The 25696-nt window shown below is 43.1% G+C and overlaps 1 protein-coding gene across 2 annotated transcripts in view; it reads left to right on the plus strand.

Moving 5' to 3' along the window:
* GTF2A1L (general transcription factor IIA subunit 1 like) overlaps nt 1–25696 on the plus strand; it is a 97332-nt gene that overhangs the window by 17924 nt on the left and 53712 nt on the right. For both annotated transcript variants that reach the window (XM_040351595.1, XM_040351596.1), the window contains exons 3-6: nt 506–629; nt 9573–9613; nt 12297–12390; nt 16666–17288. In XM_040351595.1, the coding sequence (XP_040207529.1) occupies nt 506–629; nt 9573–9613; nt 12297–12390; nt 16666–17288 (882 nt within the window). The remainder of the gene's footprint in view (nt 1–505; nt 630–9572; nt 9614–12296; nt 12391–16665; nt 17289–25696) is intronic.

Raw genomic sequence — 25696 nt, forward strand, 5'->3', positions numbered from 1 at the left:
GTCATTTACGTGTGGTCACGATTCATTTCCATAAAACACGCCCACCTCTTCCACATTTGAATTAGGCGGGCTTACACCGGCCCATTTACGCTACGCCACCGCAACTTACGGAGCAAGTGCTTTGTGAATACTACACTTGCCCGTCTAAGTTGCGGAGGCGTAGCGTAAATAGGATACGCTACGCCCGCACAAAAATACGCCAGGGTACTTGAATCTGGCCCATTGTCTTGATAACATGAAAACATCCTCTATACTGCAATTGCTTGAAGTAAAATTATGTTGGATTTAACTGCTGTGTCTTATTGAAGAGTTAAGCTACTTGTGGATAGTGCCAAGTCAGCAGGTGACCAATACTATCTAGACCAGGGGTCTTCAAGCTATGGCCCTCCAGTTGTTCGGGAACTTGTACACAGACCCTTTTTAAAAAGCACCCTCTGCAATGCATTATGTAAAAATAAAGTGTGGTAACACTGGAAGGCACTTCGATATCTTTTCTCTGTTACAGTTATGGGAAACCAAAGTTATGCAGTCCAAAGCAACGGAGGGATTCTTCAGAGATCACTGCAACGTGCCGCAGTTTGTTCTGCAGTTGCCACACCATTTGCACCAGTCTCTTCATACAACAACAGGTTGGCTGATTTATGTTTTATTTTTTTCTTGAATTTTTTGATTTATAGATCAATATAGTGTACAAATGAGGCATTGTACACTCCTAATCTGTCAAAAATAAAAGGCACATGTTGCGGCATATGTGACGCACCTCCATAACTAAGCCCCGTGGGCGGGGTGAAACGCATTGGGGCTTGGACAGAGTCTCTTACTTTCCATACAGGGTTTTGTGTGATGTGCGGCATTCAGGACCGTCTTCCTGCTTGTGGTGCACTGTGTTGGGTATGAATGAAATTGATGTGCCATGTGTTGTGGTGGGCAAAGGTGCTTTGCAGCGCAGGTAATATGTGGAGATGTTTCAGTAACACACGTGTAAATGGGCCCCAATTGCAGGAAAGTGAAGCTGAAACTATCACGCGCCTGGTAGCAGTGCCTGAAATGATGAACACTTCTCTTACACCTCAAACCCTGATATTGAGAACAGAAGGCAAAGAAGTGCAGAGTGGCATGAGTGCCTGTAGGTCTTGCCAGTAGCAGAGCGGGTATCCACACCAGACAGGAGAGGAGGTCAGTAGACTTCAGTGAAGCAGGCGGGCTGGTAGACAGCTGGTGGATGGCAGACTGAAGCAGGCTGGTACTGGCGACTTCGGGCAGGTGAGGTATGCACTGGTAGCAGACAGTAGAACGGCAGGATGTGTCAGGAAGCAGGGATGGGCAAGCCGGGTCATTGACTGGCAGGACGGATCAGGTACAGTAAAAGTAGCCTCAGCCCAGCTCCTTCCAAGCCACGCCTCTGACACGTTTCACCCCACCCATGGTGCTTCGTTATGGACCTCCATTACAAAGTGCTGTGGGTGGGGCTAAACGTGTAGTAGGCGTCGCTCGGACTGAGCTGGGCTGATGCTGCTTTTACCTAAGTGACTGTTGGGCATGGTGTGTGACGCTCGGGACATTTCTCTTGCTGGATTTAGTGCACCGAGTCAGGATGGGCCCTCCCCAGCCAGCACACTTGGTGTAAGCCAACAGATGGGATCAATGGTGAATGAGTCTGGAGCAGCACCTACAGTTTTCTGAATCTGGTTCAAGGCAGCCATGATTGCTCAGAGACTAGTCTGAAGCTATTCAAGAGGGGCATGTGAGGATATGGAACATCGGCATCCTTAACCACAATTAAGAGCAGAGGTGGCCTGTCCATTAAGGGCACACAGGCACCGCTCCCTCTATCCACGCCACCCCCCTTGTATGGTTAATGGATAGATTTATGCCTAGCATGAATCTATCCACAGCTGTGGCCACCCCCTAATAATGCCTTTGCTCCACGGGAACCCAGGATGGAAAGGGTTAACAGCAGGCACTCAATGGCAAACCAGCTCCACTTCATTCGGTTAGGACATAAAAAAAGGTGCACCATAGCGTGACTCCGTTTACAAAAGGATTTAATAAAAAAGATGAGATATACTCACAAGCATAAGGATTAAAACTGCGTGTAAAAACAAACAAATGCCGGCCGGCATACAAGGAGCCCTCCTCCTTTGCGTGGTGACGTCATTGCATAGCCTTCCAGACGCGTTTCGTCATCAAAGGACGTTTTCAATGGCAGTTTTAATCCTTATGCTGACACTTTCCAATTTTTGCCAGCACCCCCCGGTTCTCCGCTCGCGGCAGGAGAGAGAAGGAAGAGGTGAGTGAGTGAGTGAGTGAGAAACTTGTATAGTGCAACACATGCGAACTGAATCGCCTCTGAGCTGACACTTTGGAATTTCGCCCCCCCCCCCACCCCGTCCGGTTCTCTGCTCGTGGCAGGAGAGAGGTGAGATAACACGTTGGAATTTCGGCCCCCCCCACCCCCTCCGGTTCTCTGCTCGTGGCAGGAGAGAGGTGAGATGACGCTTTCAGATTTTCGCCAGTACCCCCCCCCCCCTGTTCTCTGCTTGCGGCAGGTGAGAGGTAAGATGACACTTTTTTTTGTTTTTTTTTTAGATTTTCGGCAGCACCCCAATACCCCCACCCCTCGGTTCTCTGCTCCAGGGGGGCCGCCATGCCTGAAGCTGTGTAAGGGGTCCCAAAATTTGTGATGGCTGCCCTGCCCCACGTGCAAGGGTTAACAATCCCGTTCAATGCCTGGCATAGCACAAAAAATACATCACAAGGGGGGAACCAGTTGTGTGGCCCTCACTTGGCGCCCACCAAAAAAAGAAAACCTGGAGGATATGATGGACAACCGGTCAGGAGACTGCAGCTTGCATAGTCTCCTGAAAAATGAATAAGATCTGAATAAGTCAGAGCTTTATGTTGCCCATTCACTAGCTATCCTTACTATGCCTCCCATCAAGATCAGCAAACAGCCAATCGCTGCTTGGAAAGAAAATTATCTGAATACTTTTTGTTTATTTTTTGAAGTCCAATCTACTATCATCCCCTACTCCTGCACTCTACTTTCCTCCCACCCAGAATCAATTAAAAACTAGTTTTTGTTCTCCTGGCTGTAGGTTACTTCTTCAATACATATTTTCTTTTTAATTTTCACGAAGAAAGCATTAGCAACAGTTACAAAAATGCATACCTCCTACCCAAAAACCCCTGAAGCCCCTTTTTATATTTTAGAGATCTTTAGATTCAGCTTTTTTCTCTGTTAAACTCCATGAATCGCTAGCAGATGACATTTTTCGTTACTTATTCCGTTAATAATAATCACCCCCTCCCGTGCGCAACATGTCATTTTTAAGAATAACTGCTGGAATGAAGTTCTAGGGTTATGCTTCATGCCCTGCGTAATAGTATAAATAATTTTTAAGCAATGCTTTTTAATATCATTCAATAATTCATCAAAGCACATTTTGCTCTTTTTTTTGGAGTCAAAAACAAACTGTGAAAACATTTTGCAGATTTATGAGGTTCATGCAAAGTGCAAAAACAGTTCATGTGAACAGCTGTGTTCTTGTGAGATACTCGTCATATGAGAAGAAAAATCTGAATGTTCAAAGTAAACCATTCGTTTGGTTAGATTTCATAACTAAAATTCTGTTCTTGCATTGCTTGACAATGAAAATTATTCGTTGTGCGCTCAGATTTAATGAAAAATATTACTTATAAGGTTGGTCCGCGTTCTGGTTTATTTCCGAGAAATGTGTTTGGCCTATGAACTTCATATACTATTGTAAATCAACTTAAACTCTCAATTGCATCCTTTTTTTTTTCAGTGTTCAGTGGCTCCTCATAAATCTTAGATTCTGTGGGAAGTTGTTGAACAAATCTGTTAAGAATAATTTCATTTGCTATTTTTAAAGCTCAAAGTTAAGGATATCTCTGGTTCTGGCTACTGGTTAGAAATTCAATTCTAGTTTCAGATTATTGGACCTTTTTGCTGTTGTTCTAACATTTATTATTATTATTATTATTCTTCTTATTATTATTATTATCATTATTATTACCAGGGCTTTTTTATTTATTTATTATTATTATTAATAATAATAATAATAATAATAGTAATATTATTATAATATTATTACCAGGGCTTTATTTATTATTATTATTATTATTATTAATTATATTACCATGGATTTTATTATTATTGAGAATAATAATACCAGGGCATTATTATTATTATTATTATTATTATTATTATTATTATTATTATTAATAATATTACCCTTTTTTTTTTTGATCAGAACAGGTGAAGGAATTCCTCCCTTCCGTGTCACCCTTTTACTCCACCCCCCTACCCACCTCCGAGCACCATTCCTTTGTTCAACCCACCTACCAGAACCACCCCTTTTAGAGAATACAGAACCAAGTATCATTTTGTGGTGCTAAGTATTTTGCATTAAATTAATGATAAAGGCAGTAAAAGAGATCTAGTAACAATAGACCCACCCCAGCAACAATAGACTCCCAATAGCCAGCATCAATAGACTCTCCAGCAGCTAGCAAAATTAGACCCCTACCTCAACAGTAGAAATTTCCCAGCAATGGTTGACCGCCTGGCAACCTAAGACCAGCCCCAGAAACAATATATTCCCCCTCTAGCAACAATAGACCCCCCCTCCAGCAACAATAGATTCCCCAGCAGTCGGCAACAAAGACCCCCACTCAACAGTAGATGCCTCCCAGCAATGATTGACCCCCCCAGTAGCACAAGACCCACCCCCATCAGTCAGCAACAAAGACCCCTCACTCAACAGTAGATACCTCCTAGCAATGATTGACCCCCCCAGTAGCACAAGACCCACCCCCAACAACAATGGATTCCACATGAGGAACTGGAGACCTCCCCAGAAATAATAGACCCCCTCCAACAATAGGTCCCACAGCAGCCAGCATCAATAGACCCTTCCAGCAGTCGGAAACAAAGACCCCTCCCTCAACAGTAAATCCCTTCCAGCAATGATTTACCCCCCCAGCAACATAAGACTTTAAGCAACAATAGATCCCCCACAAGTAACAGAAGAGCTCCCTAGCAACAGTAGTTCCCCTCCAGCAACAATGGATCCCCTAGCAGCCAGCGTCAATGGACCCTCCAGCACACCTCTGCACCCCTTGCCATTACATACATTTGGTTCTGGAAGTCCCAAGAACTGCGTTCCTGCTGAAAAAAGCTGTGATCATTATTAATATTGTACAGGATTTATATAGCGCCAATAGTTTGTGCATCACTTTACAACATTAGGGCACAATTCCATACAGGAGGAATCGGAGGGCCCTGCTTGTTAGAGCTTACAACATTTAGGACTTGGGCCAGGGAAGGAACAAGACGGCTTACAAAATGTGCCAAAAACTGTGGTTTTGCATGCATTTTTATGTGCGTTCATGTACGTTTGATGTAAATGCATTCTATTGACCAAAATATTTTATTCTGCCCATTAGAATGCATGTATAAGGAGTAATGAGGGTTGCCATAGGCACCACATCCTATTAACGTGGAACATTATGGGTAGTAGAAAGATGGATTTTCTTGTTGCCAAGACAATCGTACAATATAATAAAAAATAGAAGGTTTTTATTCCAAAATTAAATAATTAAAAAAACATTAAAACTATACCAAATACAGTATACAAAAGTGTGGCCTCCCTTTACTTAAAGGGTTGTAAAGTCAATAATTTTTTTTACCTTAATGCATTCTTTGCATTAAGGTAAAAAATAGATGTCGGCATCGCCCCCTCAGCCCCCCTTTACTTACCTGAGTAGGAAAGTATAGACATGTTTGTTATTTAAAAAAAAACACTAATGTTTACCTTTACAAACGCTTTAACCACTTAAGTCCCGGACCATTTTGTTAGCTATGATTAAGCATTGACACTCAATGCGAAACGTGTCAGCTGTTTATCCCACTGTGTGCTGATACCTGTAGTGCATTTTTTCCTGTACCCAATAAAGGGCACGTCTTTTTTCAAGTTACTGGAGTGCGGCTGTCCATATCCTTATTGTTTTTGCACTCCCGGACCATTTTGTTGCTGAAGGACCTGGCCACTTTTTGCGATTCGGCACTGCGTCGCTTTAACTGACAATTGCGCGGTCAGGCGACGTGGCTCCCAAACAAAATTGACGTCCTTTTTTCCCCACAAATAGAGCTTTCTTTTGGTGGTATATGATTACCTCTGCTTTTTTTTTTTTTTTTGTGCTATAAACAAAAATGGAGAGACAATTTTGAAAAAAATTCAATTATTTTTTTACTTTTTTGCTATAATAAATATCCCCCAAAAATATACAGTTTAGTCCGATACGTATTCTTCTACACATTTTTGGTAAAAAAAATCGCAATAGGCGTTTATTGATTGGTTTGCGCAAAAGTTATAGCTTCTACAAAGTAGGGGACTGTTTTATGGCATTTTTAATATTTTATTTTTTTACTAGTTATGGCGGCGATCAGCGATTTTTATCGTGACTGCAACATTATGGCGGACACATTATTGGACACCATTTTGTGACCATTGTCATTTTTACAGTGATCCTTGCTATAAAAATGCACTGATTCCTGTAAAAATTACTTTGCCAGTGAAGGGGTTAACCTGTAGGGGGCGCTGAAGGGGTTTAAGAGTGACCTAGGGAGTGTTTATAACTGCGTGGCTTTGCATAACCCGTCATTGATCGCTGTTCCCGATGACAGGGAACAGACTATCACTGACAGTGTCACTGAGAATGGGGAGACTTGCATATCCCCATTCTTCAGCTCTGTGACCCGATCGCGGGACACCGGCGGCGATCGGGTCACGGAGCTCCGGACCGGGTCGTGAGCACGCCGCCCACGGCTTGCATCTTAAAGGGGGATGTACCTGTACGTGCCTATGTCCAGCCGTGCCGCTCTGCTGACGTACATGTACATGCGGCGGTCCTTAAGTGGTTAATCTTAATGCATTTCAGGCATTAAGATGAAAAGCCTTCTGTGTGCAGCAGCCCCTTAATACTTACCGGAGCCCATCTCGATCCAGCGATGTTGCTGGAGAGTCTTGGCTGCCTGTGACTCTCCCTCCTGATTGGCTGAGACCGCAGCACGATGCCAATGGCTTCTGCTGCTGGCAATCAGTCAGTAAGCCAATGAAGGGAGAGGGGGCAACAGGGCCGCCATCAGGAGTTATGGGGCCCCATACACAGCTTCAGGCATGGGCCCCCTGGGGCAGAGAACCGGGGGGGGGGGGGGGATGCCGCCTATAATTGAGAAGCGGGGGGGGGGGCTGCCGCGAAATTGAGAAGCGGGGGGGCCTTTACAAAAAAAAGAAGAAATAAAGAAAAATATATATAAAAAAAAAAAGGGGGGGTAGCCATCCGGGGCCTTGGGGACCTCGGGCCCTTTAATAAAAAGAAATAAAAATATATATATATATATATATATATATATATATATATATATATATATATATATATATATATATATATATATATATATATATATATATATATATATATATATATATTTTTTTTTTTTAAAGGGTAAAAGGGAGGTTGCCATCTGGGGACCTCTGGGATATTATATTTATTTATATATATATATATATATATATATATATATAATATTATTATTTTTTATAAAAAGAAATTACGAAAAAAGTGGGGTTGCCATTCGGGACCTCTGGGCCCTTTAATTTTAAAAAAATAAATAAAAAAGAAACCTCTGGGCTCTTTAATAAAAAGAAAATAAAAACCCTTTAAAAAAAAAATTATATATATATATATATATATATATATATATATATATATATATATAACATTAATAAAAAATAAATAAAAAAAGGGGGGTTGCCATCTGGAACAAAACCTGAAACTACTAAATGTTTTTAATTTGCAAAAATAAGTGCCATTAAATGTGTATCACTGGATTTGTCTCTCCCACCTTCTGTTTGGATCTGCTTCTATGATGGTCTTGCTTTAAGGTGTGTTTGTGGTGGCCGACCCAATCAGCCCCTGCCGGGCAGCTGAGCCCTGTCCGTGGCTGCACCCTAGGTGGCAGTGCACACTAGGAGACTATCTAGTTTGCCTAGTGGTAGAAAGCAGGGCCGGTGCTAACTGTATGGGAGATGGACTCGCTGGATGAGCAGGAACACAAGATCACTGTGTTCATCCCTGACAGAACAGGGGACTGCCTTGTTTACATCGGCAGACCGCCAATCTACCTCTCTGGGGAGCGATCGTGGGTGACTGGCAGACATCGCGTCCACTGGACCTGCTGATTGGCTCCCCCTGTGGCCAATCTGTGCGCCCCCCCCCCTGCTGGCTATTGCACAAAATGACGTACAGGTAGGTTATTTCGCACAATAGAGCCGACCTGCCGCAGTATATGTACTGTGGCTGGTCGGCAGGAGGTTAAGCAGTACAAAAGCTCACTAAACCAAATGAGGATCCACACACCAAAGAGGGTCATTTGAACGTACAATTTTGAGGTCATTACCCAACAGTGAGTTTCTTGTCCCCGTGGAAATTAAGTAAAGGGAGGCCATGCTTTTATATACTGTGTTTTTTGTATTGGTTTAATAATTTTTAAATATTTGATTTTGTAATAAAAACTTCTGTTTATAATTATATTGTCACCAAGAAATCCCTCTAATGTTCGATTAACACACGAACACGTCTAAACGAGTCTAGCATTATTGCACGTTTATATGCATTTGGCGTTTTTTCTGCCCAAACGCTCCTCTTTTGAATGTGCAAGTGACTTTTTTTTTTTTCTCCCTGTAAATTCTCCCGCCACTAAATGCCTGTAAATGCCTATATCTACATGCACACATAGGCTAACATGGAGGAGCTTTTAGAGGCAGAAAAAAAAAAAAGTCAAACTCCCCTAAAAGCAGAGTTTTTGACTCCCAGTGTGCATGAGGACTAAATGGCATGCAGTATGCATGTACTGTACAGTACAATATTTTCAGTATTGGTCAAGTAGCCAAGTAATTAAAAATTAAAGCAGTTGTATAGGCAAACATTTTTTTTTCCTGGCACCTGTAAAGGAAAAAGCATAATGAGCTAGTATGCACCGCATACTCGCTCATTATGAAATACTTACCTTGGAACGAGGCGTCGTTACCGCTGCTGGTCCACGCCGAGGGAGATGACATTTCCCCTCAGCGTGTCTTCCGGGTATCGCGGCTCCAGCGCTGTGAGTGACTGGAGCCGCGATGTTGTCACTCCCGCGCATGTGCGCAGGAAACTTCTGTCCGGCAAGGTCCGGCGGCTGCCGGGCCTTAAGCTGCACATCCACTGTGCGCATGGGCCGCTGCATTCAGTGGCCCATGCGAGGGGAATTGCGAGGGGAATATCTCCTAAACCGTAAAGATTTAGGAGATATTTTTTTTACCTAAAAGATAAAAAAAAAAAACTATACAACCACTTTAAGGAAAAATAAGGTCAACTTAAGTTTTTTTATTTTTTTTAAAGGGCAGGGTCAGCCACAATTCATTAAATATCTGGGTGTGTGTTTATAAAAAATTGTATTTTCCTACAAATATAATGTTTTTTATTTCTCACTTTTTATTTTTCAGTCCTTCAAGGAAATAGAAACATTTCCAGTTTTACAGACCTGGTAGGTGGTATATTGCTGGGTGAAAATGTTGTATTTCCCAGGGTTATGATGTGCAAAACATTTGGCAGCTGTTAAACTATTATTTGGGACATTGACATCAGTTTCTATCCTTTACATACATTTACAAGCTAACGTTTCTATACCAGTTGGGCTTTAATGTGCTAGTCACTTATGCAAAGTCCATCTCAATCTACTAGTCCATCTATGGCAAGCCATGGGTTGAAGGAAAGAAAATGACTAGATTCCACCATCAACACAGTCATGCCGCATACACACGACCGTTTTTCATGTCATGGAAAAAAAACTAAGTTTTTCTCGACGTGATTTCTCTCAAGCCTGCCTTGCATACACACGATCGTGATAAAAAATGCTCAAGCAAAGTGCGGTGACTTACGACGGCACTATACAGAGGAAGTTCTATTTGAATGGCGCCACCCTTTGGGCCGATTGTGCAAATTTCCCTTCTCATAACTTGCTTCTGAGCATGCACTTTTTTTTCCCCGTCGTTAAAGCGACCGTTTTTCATGACGAGAAAAAAGACGACGTGAAAAACGAGAAAAAATAGAGCAGGTTCTACATTTTTCTCATCGAGAAAAATGCTCTGGAGCCTACACACGACCGTTTTTAACTACTAGCCGACCAGCCGCCGTCATTCTACGGCGGCAGGTCGGCTCTCCTGGGCGAGAGCCCGTCATACTACGTCGGCTCTTCGGTGGCTCGATCGCCGCCGGGCACCCGCGATTGCTCGTTACAGAGCGGGGACCGGGAGTTGTGTGTGTAAACACACAGCTCCCGGTCCTGTCAGGGGGCAAATGCTGATCTTCTGTTCATACAACGTATGAACAGAGGATCAGTGTTTCCCCTAGTGAGGCCACCCCCCCCTACAGTAAGAACACACCCAGGCACATACTTAACCCCTTCCCCGCCCCCTAGTGTTAACCCCTTCACTGCCAGTGGCATTTTTATAGTAATCCAATGCATTTTTATAGCACTGATCGCTATAAAAATGCCAATGGTCCCAAAAATGTGTCAAAAGTGTCCGCCACAATGTCGCAGTACCGAAAAAAAATCGCTGATCGCCACCATTACTAGTAAAAAAAATATATTAATAAAAATGCCATAAAAATACCCCCTATTTTGTAAACGCTATAACTTTTGCGCAAACCAATCAATAAACGCTTATTGCGATTTTTTTTTTTTACGAAAAATATGTAGAAGAATACGTATCCGCCTAAACTGAGGAAAAAAAAGTTTTTTTATATATTTGTGGGGGATATTTATTACAGCAAAAAGTAAAAAATATTTTTTTTTTTCAAAATTGTCGCTCTATTTTTGTTTATAGCGCAAAAAATAAAAACCGCAGAGGTGATCAAATACCACCAAAAGAAAGCTCTATTTGTGGGAAAAAAAGGACGCCAATTTTGTTCGGGAGCCACGTCGCACGACCGCGCAATTGTCAGTTAAAGCGGCGCAGTCCCGAATCGCAAAAAGTGCTCTGGTCTTTGGGCAGCAATATGGTCCGGGGGTTAAGTGATTAATGGGCAATTTAAATTTTTTTTATTTTTCTCGTCATGAAAAACTGTGTAAGCGGCATTAGTGTTAATGGTGGAATGCCTCCTGCAGCGATAATGTGTTTTGCCAGTGAGGAAACTCTGGGAGCCTTCCTAGCCGCCAGAATACGATTACTTCTAGCAGCTATAGCCACTGGCAGTAAGCGCATGTAGAAAAATTCAACAGATTGATTTTACCCAAGTCGATTTATGGATGCATAAATTACGCCTTAAATGGATGCATTGGCAGGCACACATACAAAAATCCGTCTTCCTGGGATTCGAGGGTTATGGTGACATTGGCGCTCCGCTAAACCCTATTCATATGTTGATGTCGTTCAGGGGGTAACACACCCACACAGGTTGAACTGAACTGGTTAGTGTCTTTATTCAACCTTACCAATTATGTATAATTCGTCACTTTGCCCTACTTGTAAAATGGTGTACTTCCCAACAGTATAGTAGTTATTTTTTTGGGAAGTTATGTCACACAAAAGACAATTAGCTGGAAAAATAATGAACTGGTCTTTAAAGGTTGTGAACAAAAGGGTAGACTTGCTGGTGAAACGGGCAAGCTTAGATAACGTGTTCATTGCCTTCAGTGGTAAACTGATCATGCAATTTGTTTCTATATTTTCACAAATTTGCAGCTTTATAAAGGGGAACATTTTTTATAACCACAACAAGTGGGCATGATTACAAGATGGCTATTTGTAGACCTTTAAAGAGCATACAAGATGTGTGGACACCATCCCAACTGACATAAACACGAATTTCCAATTACACATGCATACGTGTTTATGTTAATAAACACTAAAGAACAAGCAGACCTCTCTCACATAATCCTAAGGGAAACAAATGCGACTGTCTGAAAAGGTCAATTGAATGCTGTTTTCTTAATACTTGTTGGCCAGGACCTTCTGCTGTAGTTTGCTGATACTGGTATATACGAGCCTTGTTGCACGTTCATATCGACATGGAGTGATAATCTGAGCTGAGCTTTTGGTATTGAAATGTTTTATTTCAAAATAAAATTTTCCGGGTTTTATAATTAGATTTAAGACACAATTATTTATAGTGCAGTTTTGGTTTATCTAATTAAAGGCCAAGGGTGCTTTTTTATGTTTTTCTAGCATTCATCAGGGTCAAGCAGTTCATTTACTTTACCCCATGGACTCACATATCCAATCCACCTACCAGCTGGAATGACGGTGCAAACTGCTTCTGGTAAGTTGGTCTTTTTGGGAAAAAAGCATAAGTGGTACACCCCAATGTCTCCTTCCCATTCATTATGGTGCTGGCTAAAACTGCCATAGTGGCCTTGCATGTAAATCCCGGTTAAGGATCTCGGTCATACTGGTGCATCACTTCTCAATATGGCTTACACGTATTAAATAATTAATTGTAGTTATTTCTAGCACAACCAGTATGAACTAAGGGCCAGATCCACAAAAGGGATACGACGGCGTATCTACTGATACGCCATCGTATCCCTGTTTCTATCTTTGGAACTGATCCACAGAATCAGTTTCCAATAGATAGGGAGAAGATCCGACATGTGTAAGGGACTTGCACTGTCGGATCTTAGGATGCAGTACCGCATCTGCCGCTGGGGGCATTTCAAGTCGAAATGCCGCTTCGGGTATGCAAATTAGCACTTACGGAGATCCACAAAGCTTTTACGCTTCGTTTTTTCTCCGTAAGTATTAGTTTGCAATCGTAAAATTAGGGCTGCTTTTACAAGGCCTAAACTGTTTAGGCCTTGTAAAAGTAGACCCTTCTATCCCGCGTCGCCGTCTTTTTTTTTTTTTTTCAAATTTTTCTTTTTTTATCCGCCGCAACTCGTATTTTTTTTTTACGCCCGTCGCGATTCTCAAAACCCGTAAAACCGCGCTAAGCACGTCGGGAAAATGACGTCGTGAGCATGCACAGTATGGCTGGCGCGGGAGTGCGCCTAATTTAAATGGGACTTAAATGGGACTTATTTGAATAGGAACGCCTTGCGCCGGCCGGATTTAAGTTACACAGCCGAAAATTTCTAGGTAAGTGCTTTGTGGATCGGGCACTTAGGTAGAAATTTTTCGGCCGTGTAACTTAAATTGAAAAAGTTTCGTTGCGCCGGGTTTTTGTGGATCTGGCCCTAAGCTTGCAGATTATGAACAAAATGGGAGTATAGCCTCATGTAAAAAAATAATAATAAATAATAATAAGTACCTTCATCCCAGTTATAGTAGAGAAAAGGTAAGAGTTGGGGCAGGGGAATAGTAGCTGGGGCTAAACCCAAAGCTTCCCACTCAGTTGGTTTGAGGGACTATCTCGGTACTGATGAAATACAATAAACATAATAGTATAAAAAGTTAATTTGTATATAAAATTGCAAAACAAACAACTGTACAAATCAACGATTGGTCAAGGTCGACTAGTTTCGTGGGAAATACTGCTTCATCAGGAAAGCCAATCTATAGAATAAATAATACAATAAAAACATGTAATATAATTCAGCAATAAAGTATAAAATTCATGAAAACAATAACTTACCCGATTAGTTAATTGATAAGGCACGGAGCCGGGCGGCCCAGGAGGTTCCCCCCGCAGCGGACAGGGGGATATTTAATCGTGGAGATCTGGGTATAGACAAAAAATATGTAACCCCATAGGACCCATAGCATGGCAGGATAAGGGAAACGGGGGGATGGGACGCGGAGGGGAAGGGTAAAAAAAGAAGGAATAGGGGAGGGAGAGAAAGGGAAGGGAAGGTGGGGGAGGGAGTGAGGGACATGGGAAAGGGGGGTTAGGAAGGAAAGGGAAGGGGGGAGGGGAAGGGAAATTGGGGGGAGGAACAGGGAAGAAGGGGAAAAAAAGGGGGGAGGGGGGGGCCAATGGAGTGGTGTCAAATTGGGGGTTGAACTTACCACGGCAGTAAATCTGTGGGAGATGAGGCCAGGCCATGATGAGAGAGATTCCTGGAGGTATTCAGACAGATGGACAGGATGGAAAAACTGAAGGACGCAAGCTAGTGCAGTCATGTGGGGGTTAATTGGGATGCATTGATAAAATTGAGGTCCGGTAATGCTGGTAATAGCCAGTATTGTGTCATCAAAGGGAGGTATCCGTGTTGTTTTTTTCTAAGCTTGTAGATTCATATTACTTCATTCTTTCCAAACAGGAAGCCCAACTCAGTATTTGGTATCACTGACAAAGTAAGAGGGGTTTCCCATAGGTGGAAGAACTAGAGAAAATATCTAAAGCTGGCTATAGATAGAACGAGAAAGGGATATCACCGCTCCAGGCAGGTCAAACAAAGGTAGAAAACCTAGGTGCTGGCAATGCATGTAACAATGCAAAATGGGAAGAAATTCTGGACAGCTGCACTCCAAAAAACGTTTTTGCCTTTATTCAAAAAAATTGATTAAAAAATACATGCAACAGAAGATCAGAATGGACAGAAGAGCTGACGCGTTTCACACTAACAAACAGTACTTGGTTATAGCTTAGACTATGACTAAGCACTATTTGTTAGTGTGAAACGCGTCAGTCCTGTGCGTTGTGATCTTCTGTGCGTTGTGATCTGCCGTGGCTTGTATGTTTTTAATCAATTTTTTGTAATAAAGGCAAAAACTTTGTTTGGAGTGCGGCTGTCCAGAATTTCTTCCCATTTTGTATAATAGAATGAAATCTGACTGGTTCAGCGAGGACCATCAGAATTTCAATCCATCTATGACCCTTCTCACTCAAAGGGAATGTGAATGTTAGAAAACCTTTGCAGATCGGCGGCTGCAGACCAGTGTATTCTGACAGCAGAAAATTCCTGCCGTCTGAATACAAAGGCACATGAAGGATTGCTTAATCCACATTACTTGTATGGATTGCAGAATCCCTTTTTTTTTTGGCCTACTGTCTGAACGGAAAAAAAAAAGAATAATCTATGGCCAGCCTAACTTTACCTAATATTATCCAGAGGTATTACTAGCCCATTTCAAGTATGTTTCATTTCTTGGATTAAGTATAAACCGGAGCCGAACTCCTGCCATAAAAGCTTCTATTTAACTATACTCCTCACTATTCACAAAGGATGTAAATCTACGTTGTGTGAATTAAATGACTTTGCAAACCCAGAAATGTTGTATAAGTAGCAGTGACATCCTCACTATGCTGCACATAACAACTGTAGGACCCAGCAGCTCCGCCCACTACAGGTTGCCTGCAGGAAACTTCATGGGGGCGGACACAAGACCAGTCACCCTGCACAAGGAAAGAGAGCAGCAGTGACTGGTCTTTGTTGAATCTGCTACACAGAGGCATGGATTGACTCATGTTAGATTACTGCACATATCTGAAAGAAATTAAAAAAAAGATCCCAAGATTTAAGAAAAAATATACACGAGCTCTTGTTTTTAAAGGAGAAGTGTGGGGGAAAAATAAAAAAAACATACTGTACATACTTGCCTATATGGCTGTAGCATTGGTCTGATGCTGTAGCTATGCCCTGCTGGCTCTAAGACTGAGCAATCTCATGACCATTGATCACTCAGTTCTTGGTTTTCACTGAGCAGAGACTGTCAGTCACCACTCTCTGCTTTGTCCCTCCAGCACTCACTGGAGCACCAGACTATGGAGGGGGCAGGAGCAGCTGGCTTAGCCTCTCAGCAGCAAAAATCTGATTTTTCGACAGGAAAAGTGTAACGGCAGGCTGTTGTCAGAAAATCCAACCGTTTGTACGCTCCATCGGACAATTGTTGCCGGAATTTCCACCAACACATGTGGGATAGCAGGCTTTCAAATTTTCCGACAACAAAGGTGTGTTGTCGGATTATCTGATCGTGAGTACACAAGACCTTCGGAAAAAAAATCCAAAGTACAAACACGCATGCTCAGAAGCAGTGCTAACCATAACACAACATTAGACAAACGGACAGATATCTCACCGCTCCAGGTGAGCCCCGTGAGCAATCAAGGGTTGTTGAACCACCAAGGTGCTGGCAATGCTAATGATAGCAAATAAATGGACGAGAACTGGACAGCCGCACTCCAAAATCACTTAAAAAAGTTGTCTTTTTATTTTTCTACTGCACAAACAGTCACTGCAAACCAACAAGATACAGTATGGCCGACGCGTTTCGCACTTACAGTCAGTGCTTAGTCATGACTAAGCACTGACTGTAAGTGCGAAACGCGTCGGCCATACTGTATCTTGTTGGTTTGCAGTGACTGTTTGTGCAGTTGAAAAATAAAAAGACAACTTTTTTAAGTGATTTTGGAGTGCGGCTGTCCAGTTCTCGTCCATTTATTTGCATAACACAACATTAGTGGACGTTGCCCAAGAGGTGGCGCTAAAAAGCTTGTGTTTGTTGGCCGACAATTCTTTGCCATTTGTATGCAAGACAAGTTCATGGCCAACGCCCTTTGGACAAAAGTCCTACGCTTTGTGCAATGGAAATTCGATCGTGTGTACAAGGTTTTACAATGACATTTGCTGATATGGATTTTTTGTTTGTGTTTTAGGACAACTTTACAAAGTGACTGTGCCAGTAATGGTAACTCAGGCACCTGGAGCACCAAGAATTCTTCATCAGCCGGTTCAGCAGTACTTTCAGCACATCACCCGTCTTCCCAAACCAGCCGCTAACACCCAACTGGGTGGGGAGATTCAGGGGGCACAAAAATGGCAGCAGCCGCACGTGACTCAAACCAACAAGTTTAATGAGGTCACCGGTACACTTGATGGCAAAAGCACTTTGGATAATAATTTTGGAAATGCTAATGCAGGGCCATTTATTCAGCAGACTGTTGATATGCAGAAGCAGCAACTTGTAAGTAATGTGCTTAATCAGCCATTGAATGGTTTAAAAGAAAATAATTGTAATGATATGCCACCACTGCTGTTTAGTCCCAAGCAGACGGAATTAACCTTGGCTGATAACTCTGAATCTTTGCTGAATAACTTAAACATGGCTCAGACAGTTCAAGGACAGCCAGACAATGACTGCACAAGCCTATTAAAATCACAGGTTGCTGATGATATCGTTGATCTGTTAATGCTGGATGACGAAGATGACAATGGGAATAAAAATATACCACTGGACAACAACACCACCGCAAACGTACCAGATAATGAGCAAAGTCAGGTGAGGCTTATTTTATTAGCAAATATGTGGTAAAAGGAAAAAGAAAAGTTTTGGGACTTTAGATGAAGCATGTGTATGTAACATAATGAATGGAATGATACCTATTTTTTCGGGGTCGTGTGTTGTGAAAATCCAATTATTAATGTAGCACTACCCCCGAAGGAGCTGCTGTTTTTTTTTTGGTGGCATGTTGCCTCATGGCTCCTCCGCCGTCTAAGGGTGTATGGTGAATGTAGCAGTAATGGAATGTCCACGACAGGCAGGGATGGACTGGCCATTGGGACTACAGGGAGTTTCCCGGGGGGGGGGCGATGGGTCAGTGGGCCGGCTTCAGTGACAGCGGACCTCCGCCCCCATCCGCTTCTCTGTCTCTCCCTTCCTGCAGCGCTCACCTCCTCTCCCTCCCAGCAGCGCTCACCTGGGGGGAACAAAGAAGCAGAGGGAGGACCAGAGGAGCAGGGGGGACGACAGAGGAGCATGGGGGAGGGGACAGACGGCTAACTCCGCAGCTATGGCCTGGGAGTTTCTCACTTCTGCCTAATCTTGTCCCATAAGGGGGGGCACCAAACTGATACTTTGCCCCGGGTGAAATAATGTCTAGCTTCCCCACTGGTACTGCCTATAAGAGTACCAGTACCAGCTGTTCTACTCTAATAAAGTAGAACAGCTGGTGGCTAGTGAAGGGGCAGAGGGTCTGGCCGCCATGGGAGAGACCTGTCAAAGTGGGCCAGTCTGGATGAAGTCCAGGGCCAAATTTTTGTCCCAGTACAACCCTGACGACAGGTGTCTTTTTCTATGCTCTTTGTAAAAACAATAAAACTTGTGGTGAAGAGTAGAGGTGAAGCAGAAGGAGAAATAGCAGATTCAGGCATAACAATAGGGAAACCGTCCTGCTTCCAACAACACTTGGCCTTCCTCGCCACTCCAGCTGGAGTGGGTATAGCGTACCTGGACAGGCCTCTCTCACTGACCTGGCAGCCAGAGTATCACTCGGAACTTAGAGGAAAAGTCTCTGCCACAGACCCTCCTTAGGATTGAAACAGCGGAGATAACCCTCCTTTTATAGACTTTGGCCTGGATCTCCTTCAGGTTGTTTTCAGGTTACCGACTGATAGGTGACCAACGTCCAACCTCTCGGTACCCGGTTACTTTGATCCCCGGTGGATTGTCGAGACCCTATTGGATCACCAGCCTCTCTTGGCTCTCCTCAGATGGACTCCCCACCGAACAGCTTCCTCTCACTGGGAACAATGCTTGAGATCTTCTCAGAATTGGGGACCCAGTAGATCACTGGGGCTCGGCCACAGCTTTAAATGTTCCAGACCAACATGGTGCCGGATCCAGGAACACCGTGTGGCACGCGCACCCCGGCATGGAAGGCCATTTCGCCGGGGCGCCATGATGCAGTCACTCTAAAGGTGGGTGCCGCACTCAAAGAAGAAGCCAGACCAATGGCGTCTGTCTCATAAATACCCCCCAGCATGCACAGCAAGGAAAACCCCTACTGATAGGCTGCTGGGGAAAAGCACCCAAACCTCAACTCCACTGCTGCCACCTGTCGTCCTGGGGTGGGAATAGCACCCCAGAAGCGTCATAATGAGCCCACAGTCAGCCAAGCTGAAAAAGAGACCCAAATCTGAACAAATCAGCTGGGTCAGAGCTAATTACCTCTCTGACCCCCTCTAAATTTAACTTGGCACCGGTACTTAGAAGTGACCAGGCGCTTCATTAACATTTGATCAATTTAAGGTCCATGAATACCCATAGTACCCTTTGTAACATAGATTGTGTCATGTAGCAATGCATGACACACGGTTTCAAAAAGAAGCGTAAAAATAAAATAAAAATGAACATGATCAAGTCGACATATTTAATAAACATAATTGATACAGAAAAGAGCAATTGATAAATGAATTAAATACATATACAGATCCAATAAAGTATAAGCATCATAAAAAATGAAATCGTACAATAAAGTGCATAAAAGAGAACTAAGCTTGGCATCCTTGAATCAGAAGACTCATGTGTCTCAGCGCGTTTTGTGGCAGTTATAGCCACTCGCCAGGAGAGGGATGCATGTACTTTAGCTACAAAGCAAGATGAAAGAGAATGGATAAATAAATACATACTTAAAGGATGTTCTGTAAACTCTATAAGAGTGAACTAAGGACTAATATATTACCTATGGTGAAACCTGTGTGAAAATTATTTTATTAGCATTTTTATTTCTGCTGCATTTTTATCTGAATGTCAAACACTTGTTGCTATAAAAAAAAAAAAGGGGCCCATGTGGTTGGAAATATGGGGTGGCATCCATACATGTGGGCCACCCAACAATAGAGGTTCCTCCACCTTTGCAAACTGCTACTGACTATTCTATAATTTCTCCTCTCCCTTCGTTTCTCTTCCTTTTTCTGCTAACGTGACCTCAGTGCGGACAGATGTGGCAGGGAAGGGGCAAACAAAGATGCTGTGCAGGCGTCCAACATCATTCGTTGGTAGGGTGCCAGTGGCTGTCCTGCATGGTACCCAAGGTTATAATGCTGCACAATATATGTATATATGTGTGTACGACTGTGTGTCCCAACCGTGTCGAGATCCTACGGGGTAAAATGACTGCACCAGCCAAGCAGACACTGGCTGCAAATAGCGCCTAGAGGCGATTCAGTTCGCATGTGTAGCGCTATACAAGTCACTCACTCATTTATTCACAATAGAAACCTATGGCTTTGTGCAACAAAAAAAGCAGGCTTGATCCACTTTGTCTTGTTGATAATTTTTGGGCAATTTGTGGCAATTTTTAGGCATTTTGCCAAGGCACCCCTGAAGAACCCAGAAGTCACCCAAGTTGAAAAAGGCTGCTCTAGCCTGTTGTATGCGTTTCCTGGGTAGATGAAGACCAAATAATTATTCTACCACTCTAATGACCGTAAAGCTGTGTACTCAGCAATCATTACTAAAAGACCTTGTGGATAACTAAACGCTAACATTTCACATCCAACATGTTCCACTATAAAGGAACTGGTTTGGGTCGATTTTTTATTTGAATGTTTTGTTAAAGGTTGTAATTTTAAACTGATGTTTTATTTATTATTTTTTGTGCTTCACACTTGTAGACAGGTGCAGTCTATTTTCTCCACTGCAGGTGGCGCTCAACCACAGCAGCAGTGCAAGGGGAGAAGAACGCAAGATTTCTCTATGGTTTCCTGGGTCATCCGGTTGGATGCTGACAGCCCATGTGACTCTGGTGGCCATCTTGGGTCAGGCAGGGTCTACTTTAGACCCTGGCCCCTGGGTTTGGTTTGCATTTAACATGTGGATAATGTAGGGAACACTTGGTGACCCACCACCCTTCTTGGAAAACTTTCCACTTGAGCTCGGACTGGCCAGGCCACATTCCGCCTTTTAAGACAGACGCTGTCAGCTTGGCTGAGACCTTTTTTGCTATACGCTGCTGTCGTCTGAGTGTTCCTTGCTGGGCTTCCTCCCGCTGGGACTGTTGTGAACTTGCCTTGATTATAAGTTCTTTCAATTGCATCTAAACTGAGTGTATGTTTTTGCCGCTGCACTCGCCCTCATACTATCTTTATTTCACAAAAAATATTTAATACATGGCATAGGATTCCAAGAGCTCCAGAAAAACTCACCATGAGTTTTTTTGGATAGTGTGTAAAGTTTCCTTTCAGGCACACACTCTCTTAAAGGGGTTGTAAAGGAAAAACATTTTTTTCATAACAAGCATCCTTTACCTGCAGACATTCCTCTTTTCACTTCCTCATTGTTCGTTTTTGCTCAGAAGTTGCTCTATTTCTTCTCTGTTCTGTTCACTTCCTGCTTGTCTGATTTTACTGACCACCGTGATGGGAGGCTTAATTGCGGTGGTCAGTAACGTGCTCACCCCCTCCTGGGAACTACATCTGTGCGGCAGGACGCTCTCTACATGTTAGAGACTTCAAGAAGGTGTGAATTACTGGGCGTGCTGCAATGCATACTGGGAAATGTAGTTCTTGCATGAACAAACGATGCAAACCAGGAAGTGAATGAGAGAATAGAAACTAAAATGCTGGAGGTGATATAGATGAATGAATTTAATAGGTATTTACTCGTTTTTTAACAGAATCATAACACTATTCTGTCTGTCTACCTTGCAGACATTAATTTTAGGCAATTTTTTTTTTCCTTTAGTGACCCTTTAAGCCTCGTACACACGACCGGTTTTCCCAGCAGGAAAACTGCCAGGAGAGCATTTGGCCGGGAATCCCGGCCGTGTGTATGCTCCCTAGCAGTTTTCCCGACAGGAAAACTGCCCGGGAAAAATGGAGAACCTGGCTCTCTATTTTCCCGTCAGGATTCCCAGCAGAGTGTTTCCTGTTGAGAAAACCGGTCATCTGTATGCTTACCTGTTCCATTGGAATCCCGCGCATGCTCGATAAGAGTCTGATGCATGGAATCCATGTGCCATTGTCCAGAAAGGGGCTGGACGCATGAATGAGGGGGGTGGCGATGGACAAGTAGGGAAAAAAACATCTAAGTAGGTGCAGAGCTCCTCCTGTTGGCTAGATTTGATAACACAATATTTATATGCAACATTTCTTATTTACCTCCCGAAAATAAAAAATAAACGGTTTAAAATTTTATTTTTTGTCTGACCTGAATAAAGAGAGAAAATATGTACAAGAATACTAAATGTCCCTTTTTAAAAATTTTAGATTTCTTAAAATATTTCATACTATCTGCAAAAATCCTTATACAAAAAAAAAAAAACATCTCATTCCTGAATGTGGTGATAATGCGATGGCCATTTAAATGCATTGTGTAAACAGAAGTTGTGAGTAAGTATGTAAGGTCACAGTTTTGTCTTTAAATCCTTAGTACCTATATTGCAGAAAATATGTTCCAATATTTATGAAATGAGTAAATCCCATTAATTCTGTGGTGGTAATTGCCCGTTATATCTGCTCCCAAATGTAGAAAGGCCGGGCAGCCTGTCATTAATAATAGATGGATGCTGAAACCCAACACTTAGGGGAGGCAGGTATTTTAATATACAGGCATAAACTTTTTGCTGACGACCTTAGTCCTGTGTATGAAATCCATATACTGTTTATTGACTTTTATAAGCAGGGTGTTGGTTGAAATACTTCACGGACTATGAACCATTGTATATAAATAGGCTCTAAATCCAGCCATCTATCCATTTCATTGTCCCTATTGAATAGAATTGGGTTAGAGAGAATACAATTTCTCAGACGGGGAGATTTTAGGATCCCATGTAGTAAGGAAAACTAGGCATGCCATTTTCCTCCATATTCTCTAACAGATGTATGAATCGGCAAGTCTCTAGATTTGCTTTGCATGTAAACATATTAACCACTTGCTTACTGGGCACATATACCCCCCTCCTGCCCAGGTGAAATTTCAGCTTCCGGCACTGCTTCACTTTAACTGACAATTGCACATGCATGTGGCTCCCAAACAAAATTGACGTCCTTTTTTTCCCCACAAGTAGAGCTTTCTTTTGGTGGTATTTGATCACCTCTGCGGTTTTTATTTTTTGCGCTATAAACAAAAAAGAGCGACAATTTTTTTAAAAAAAATACAATATTTTTTACTTGTTGCTATAATAAATAGCCCCATTTTTTAAAAAAAAATATTTTTTTTCTCAGTCTAGGCCGATACGTATTCTACATATTTTTGGTAAAAAAAAAAAAAAATCGCAATAAGCGACTGGTTTGCGCAAAAGTTATAGCGCCTACAAAATAGGGGACAGAATTATTATTATTATTATTATTATTATTATTATTATTTTTTTTTTACTAGTAATGGCGGCGATCTGCGATTTTTATTGGGACTGCGACATTATGGCGGACACATTGGACACTTTTGACACATTTTTGGCACCATTCACATTTATACTGCGATCAGTGCTCTAAATATGCACTAATTACAGTATAAATGTGACTGGCAGGGAAGGGGTTAACATTAGGGGGTGAGGAAGGGGTTAAATGTGTACCCTGCATAGTGTTCTAACTGTGGGGGAAGGGGACTGACTGGGGGAGGTGACCGATCTGTGTCCCTATGTACAAGAGACACAGATCGGTCTCCTCTCTCCCTGACAGGACGCTGTCTGTGTGAGCCAGCAATGAGAGATGGTCTCGTATGTTTACATTGGCCGCACAGATCGCATACCAAACGGCCACTCCGATTGGCCGTTCACGGCGATCTGTGATTGGCTGTGTCCAAGGGACACGGCCAGCACAGAATTTCCCCGCTGTGCGCTCGGGAGCGAGGAAAGGGGCGCACGTCAAATGACGACGTCCTGGATTTTCAGGTCCGCGCTGAAGCCGTCATTCGGTGATAGCGCGGGCCTCAAGTAGTTAACTAATCTGGCAATCCCATTCCCACCTCTCTCTTCTTCCTGTATACACCACATCTACATTCCATAGCTGTACAAAATACACTGGAGCATTACTGACTTAAAGTGGTTGTATTGATAACCTTTAAAGCCAAACATGAACACCGCACATCTTTCTATAGTGTGTACTTGCCTCAGCCCAAAGCAACCGGTATGATTTCTGTCTGCTGTCTCATTCCTCTATCTGCATATGCCACTTTTGACAATCTACCCGAACAGCAGACTAGCCTGGGTGGTGGATGCCCCCTGCACACAGCAGGTGTTCGGCTCAGCTGTGCATGTTTCCCTAAGAGACTTTGTAGAGGGGGGGTGTGTCCATTCCCTCCACCCAGGTTTCAGATTACACTCAGCTGTGTGCAGTGTGTGACATCAGCTCCCCTCCCCCTGTCTTCTGAAGCTCATAAATGCTTTGTAAAAGCTGTAGAGCAGTGGTTCTCAACCTGGGGGTCGGGACCCCCTCAGGGGTCGAATGATGATTTGCCAGGGGTCACCGAATCCTGGGCTGTTCCTGAAGCCTGCACCGCTCTCCTAACCTTTTTGCGGCCACATAGCAGGACTGTCCCTGGAGCCTGTGGCCGCCCAGCTGGGCTGTTCCTGAAGCCCGTGGCCGTCCACTCAGCTTTTTTGCAGCCGCCCATTCCATTCACGGCATGGCTGGGGGGGGGGCATAGACTAATGGTCAGCTGACTGGTGAGGAATGTGAAGTAGGAGGGTCTGGAAGAGACCCTATCTCCTGATTTTGGCATTGATGTCACTGCTACAAGATACCACAAAGTCAGAGACACAGTGAAGCCAGAGACACAGTGAGTAACACCACCTGTGATTATAGTTTCCATTAAAAGTCCCCACTACAGTTCTCAGATCAGCAAATGACCCTGATCAAGAGCTTCTAAGTTGGCTGATCAGAACTTCCCCCAGCACTGCCACTGATTCCACCCCCCACCAGCACTGCCACTCATCCCAACTCCCTGCCAGCACTGCCACTCATCCCATTCAATTCCCCCCACCAGCACTGCCACTCATCCCATTTGTCCCCCCCCCCCCCCCACAAAGAAGTAAGAGAAGGAATACAAATAGAAATAGAAAATACATGGAAGGGAGAGGAAAAGAGGCGGAGAAACAAAGAAAAAGGGAGAGGAAGAATAAGAGAACAAGAAAGGCAGCTATAGAGAGGGATGAAGAAAAAAAAAAGAAAAAGAAATGAGGAAAGAGAGAGATAAAAGGGAAAGAAAGGAGAACAAAGAGAAAGAGTGGTACATCCTAAAATGTACCACAGGGGGTTTTAATACTGCACAAGTGGAAGGGACTCAGGGAGCGCTAAATGTCCATGGGTTAGGGGCACAAATTACTTGTCTTGCCTTGTGTGCGGACAACCCACACTACGAAAATAATTTTACTGTTAGGGGTCCCCACAACTTGGGAAATTTTTTCAAGGGGTCACGGTACTAGAAAGGTTGAGAACCACTGCTGTAGAGGGAGAGAGGGTTGCAGATTAACAGGTACAACTCATGTAGGAGGCCAGTCACTTCACTGGGTATATGTAAATGTTTACAACCACTGTAAAGTATATCCAGAAGCTTCTGTGTGGCGCTCTCGTGTGTCAATGTGCCAAAGCATCAGGTCCTGGCAGGGCTCCTTGATACATATGTCATACCTCCCAACTGTCCCTGATTTTGAGGGACTGTCCCTGATTTGGAGCAATGTCCCTCGGTCCCTCATTCCTCCTCATTTGTCCCTCATTTTGGTCTGATCTATATAGATGTATATAAAATGCACTTTTTATCTATCAAAAAGTGTTTCCCAGAGCTAAACCTTTCATCTGATTTCTAAATTGTTGCATTTCTAAATTCCAAAAGCCAATATAAAGGAATAGTAGTGGTAAAAAAAGCACTTGTGGGTTGAACCAATCTTATTTTTTTGTACAATTCTCCTTTAAGGGGGCGTGGCAGGGGGTGTGTCCTATGCTTGAATACTTTTGCTGATGGGTGTCCCT

Source organism: Rana temporaria, chromosome 4 (assembly GCF_905171775.1).
Source record: "Rana temporaria chromosome 4, aRanTem1.1, whole genome shotgun sequence".
Classification (NCBI taxonomy): Eukaryota; Metazoa; Chordata; class Amphibia; order Anura; family Ranidae; genus Rana; species Rana temporaria.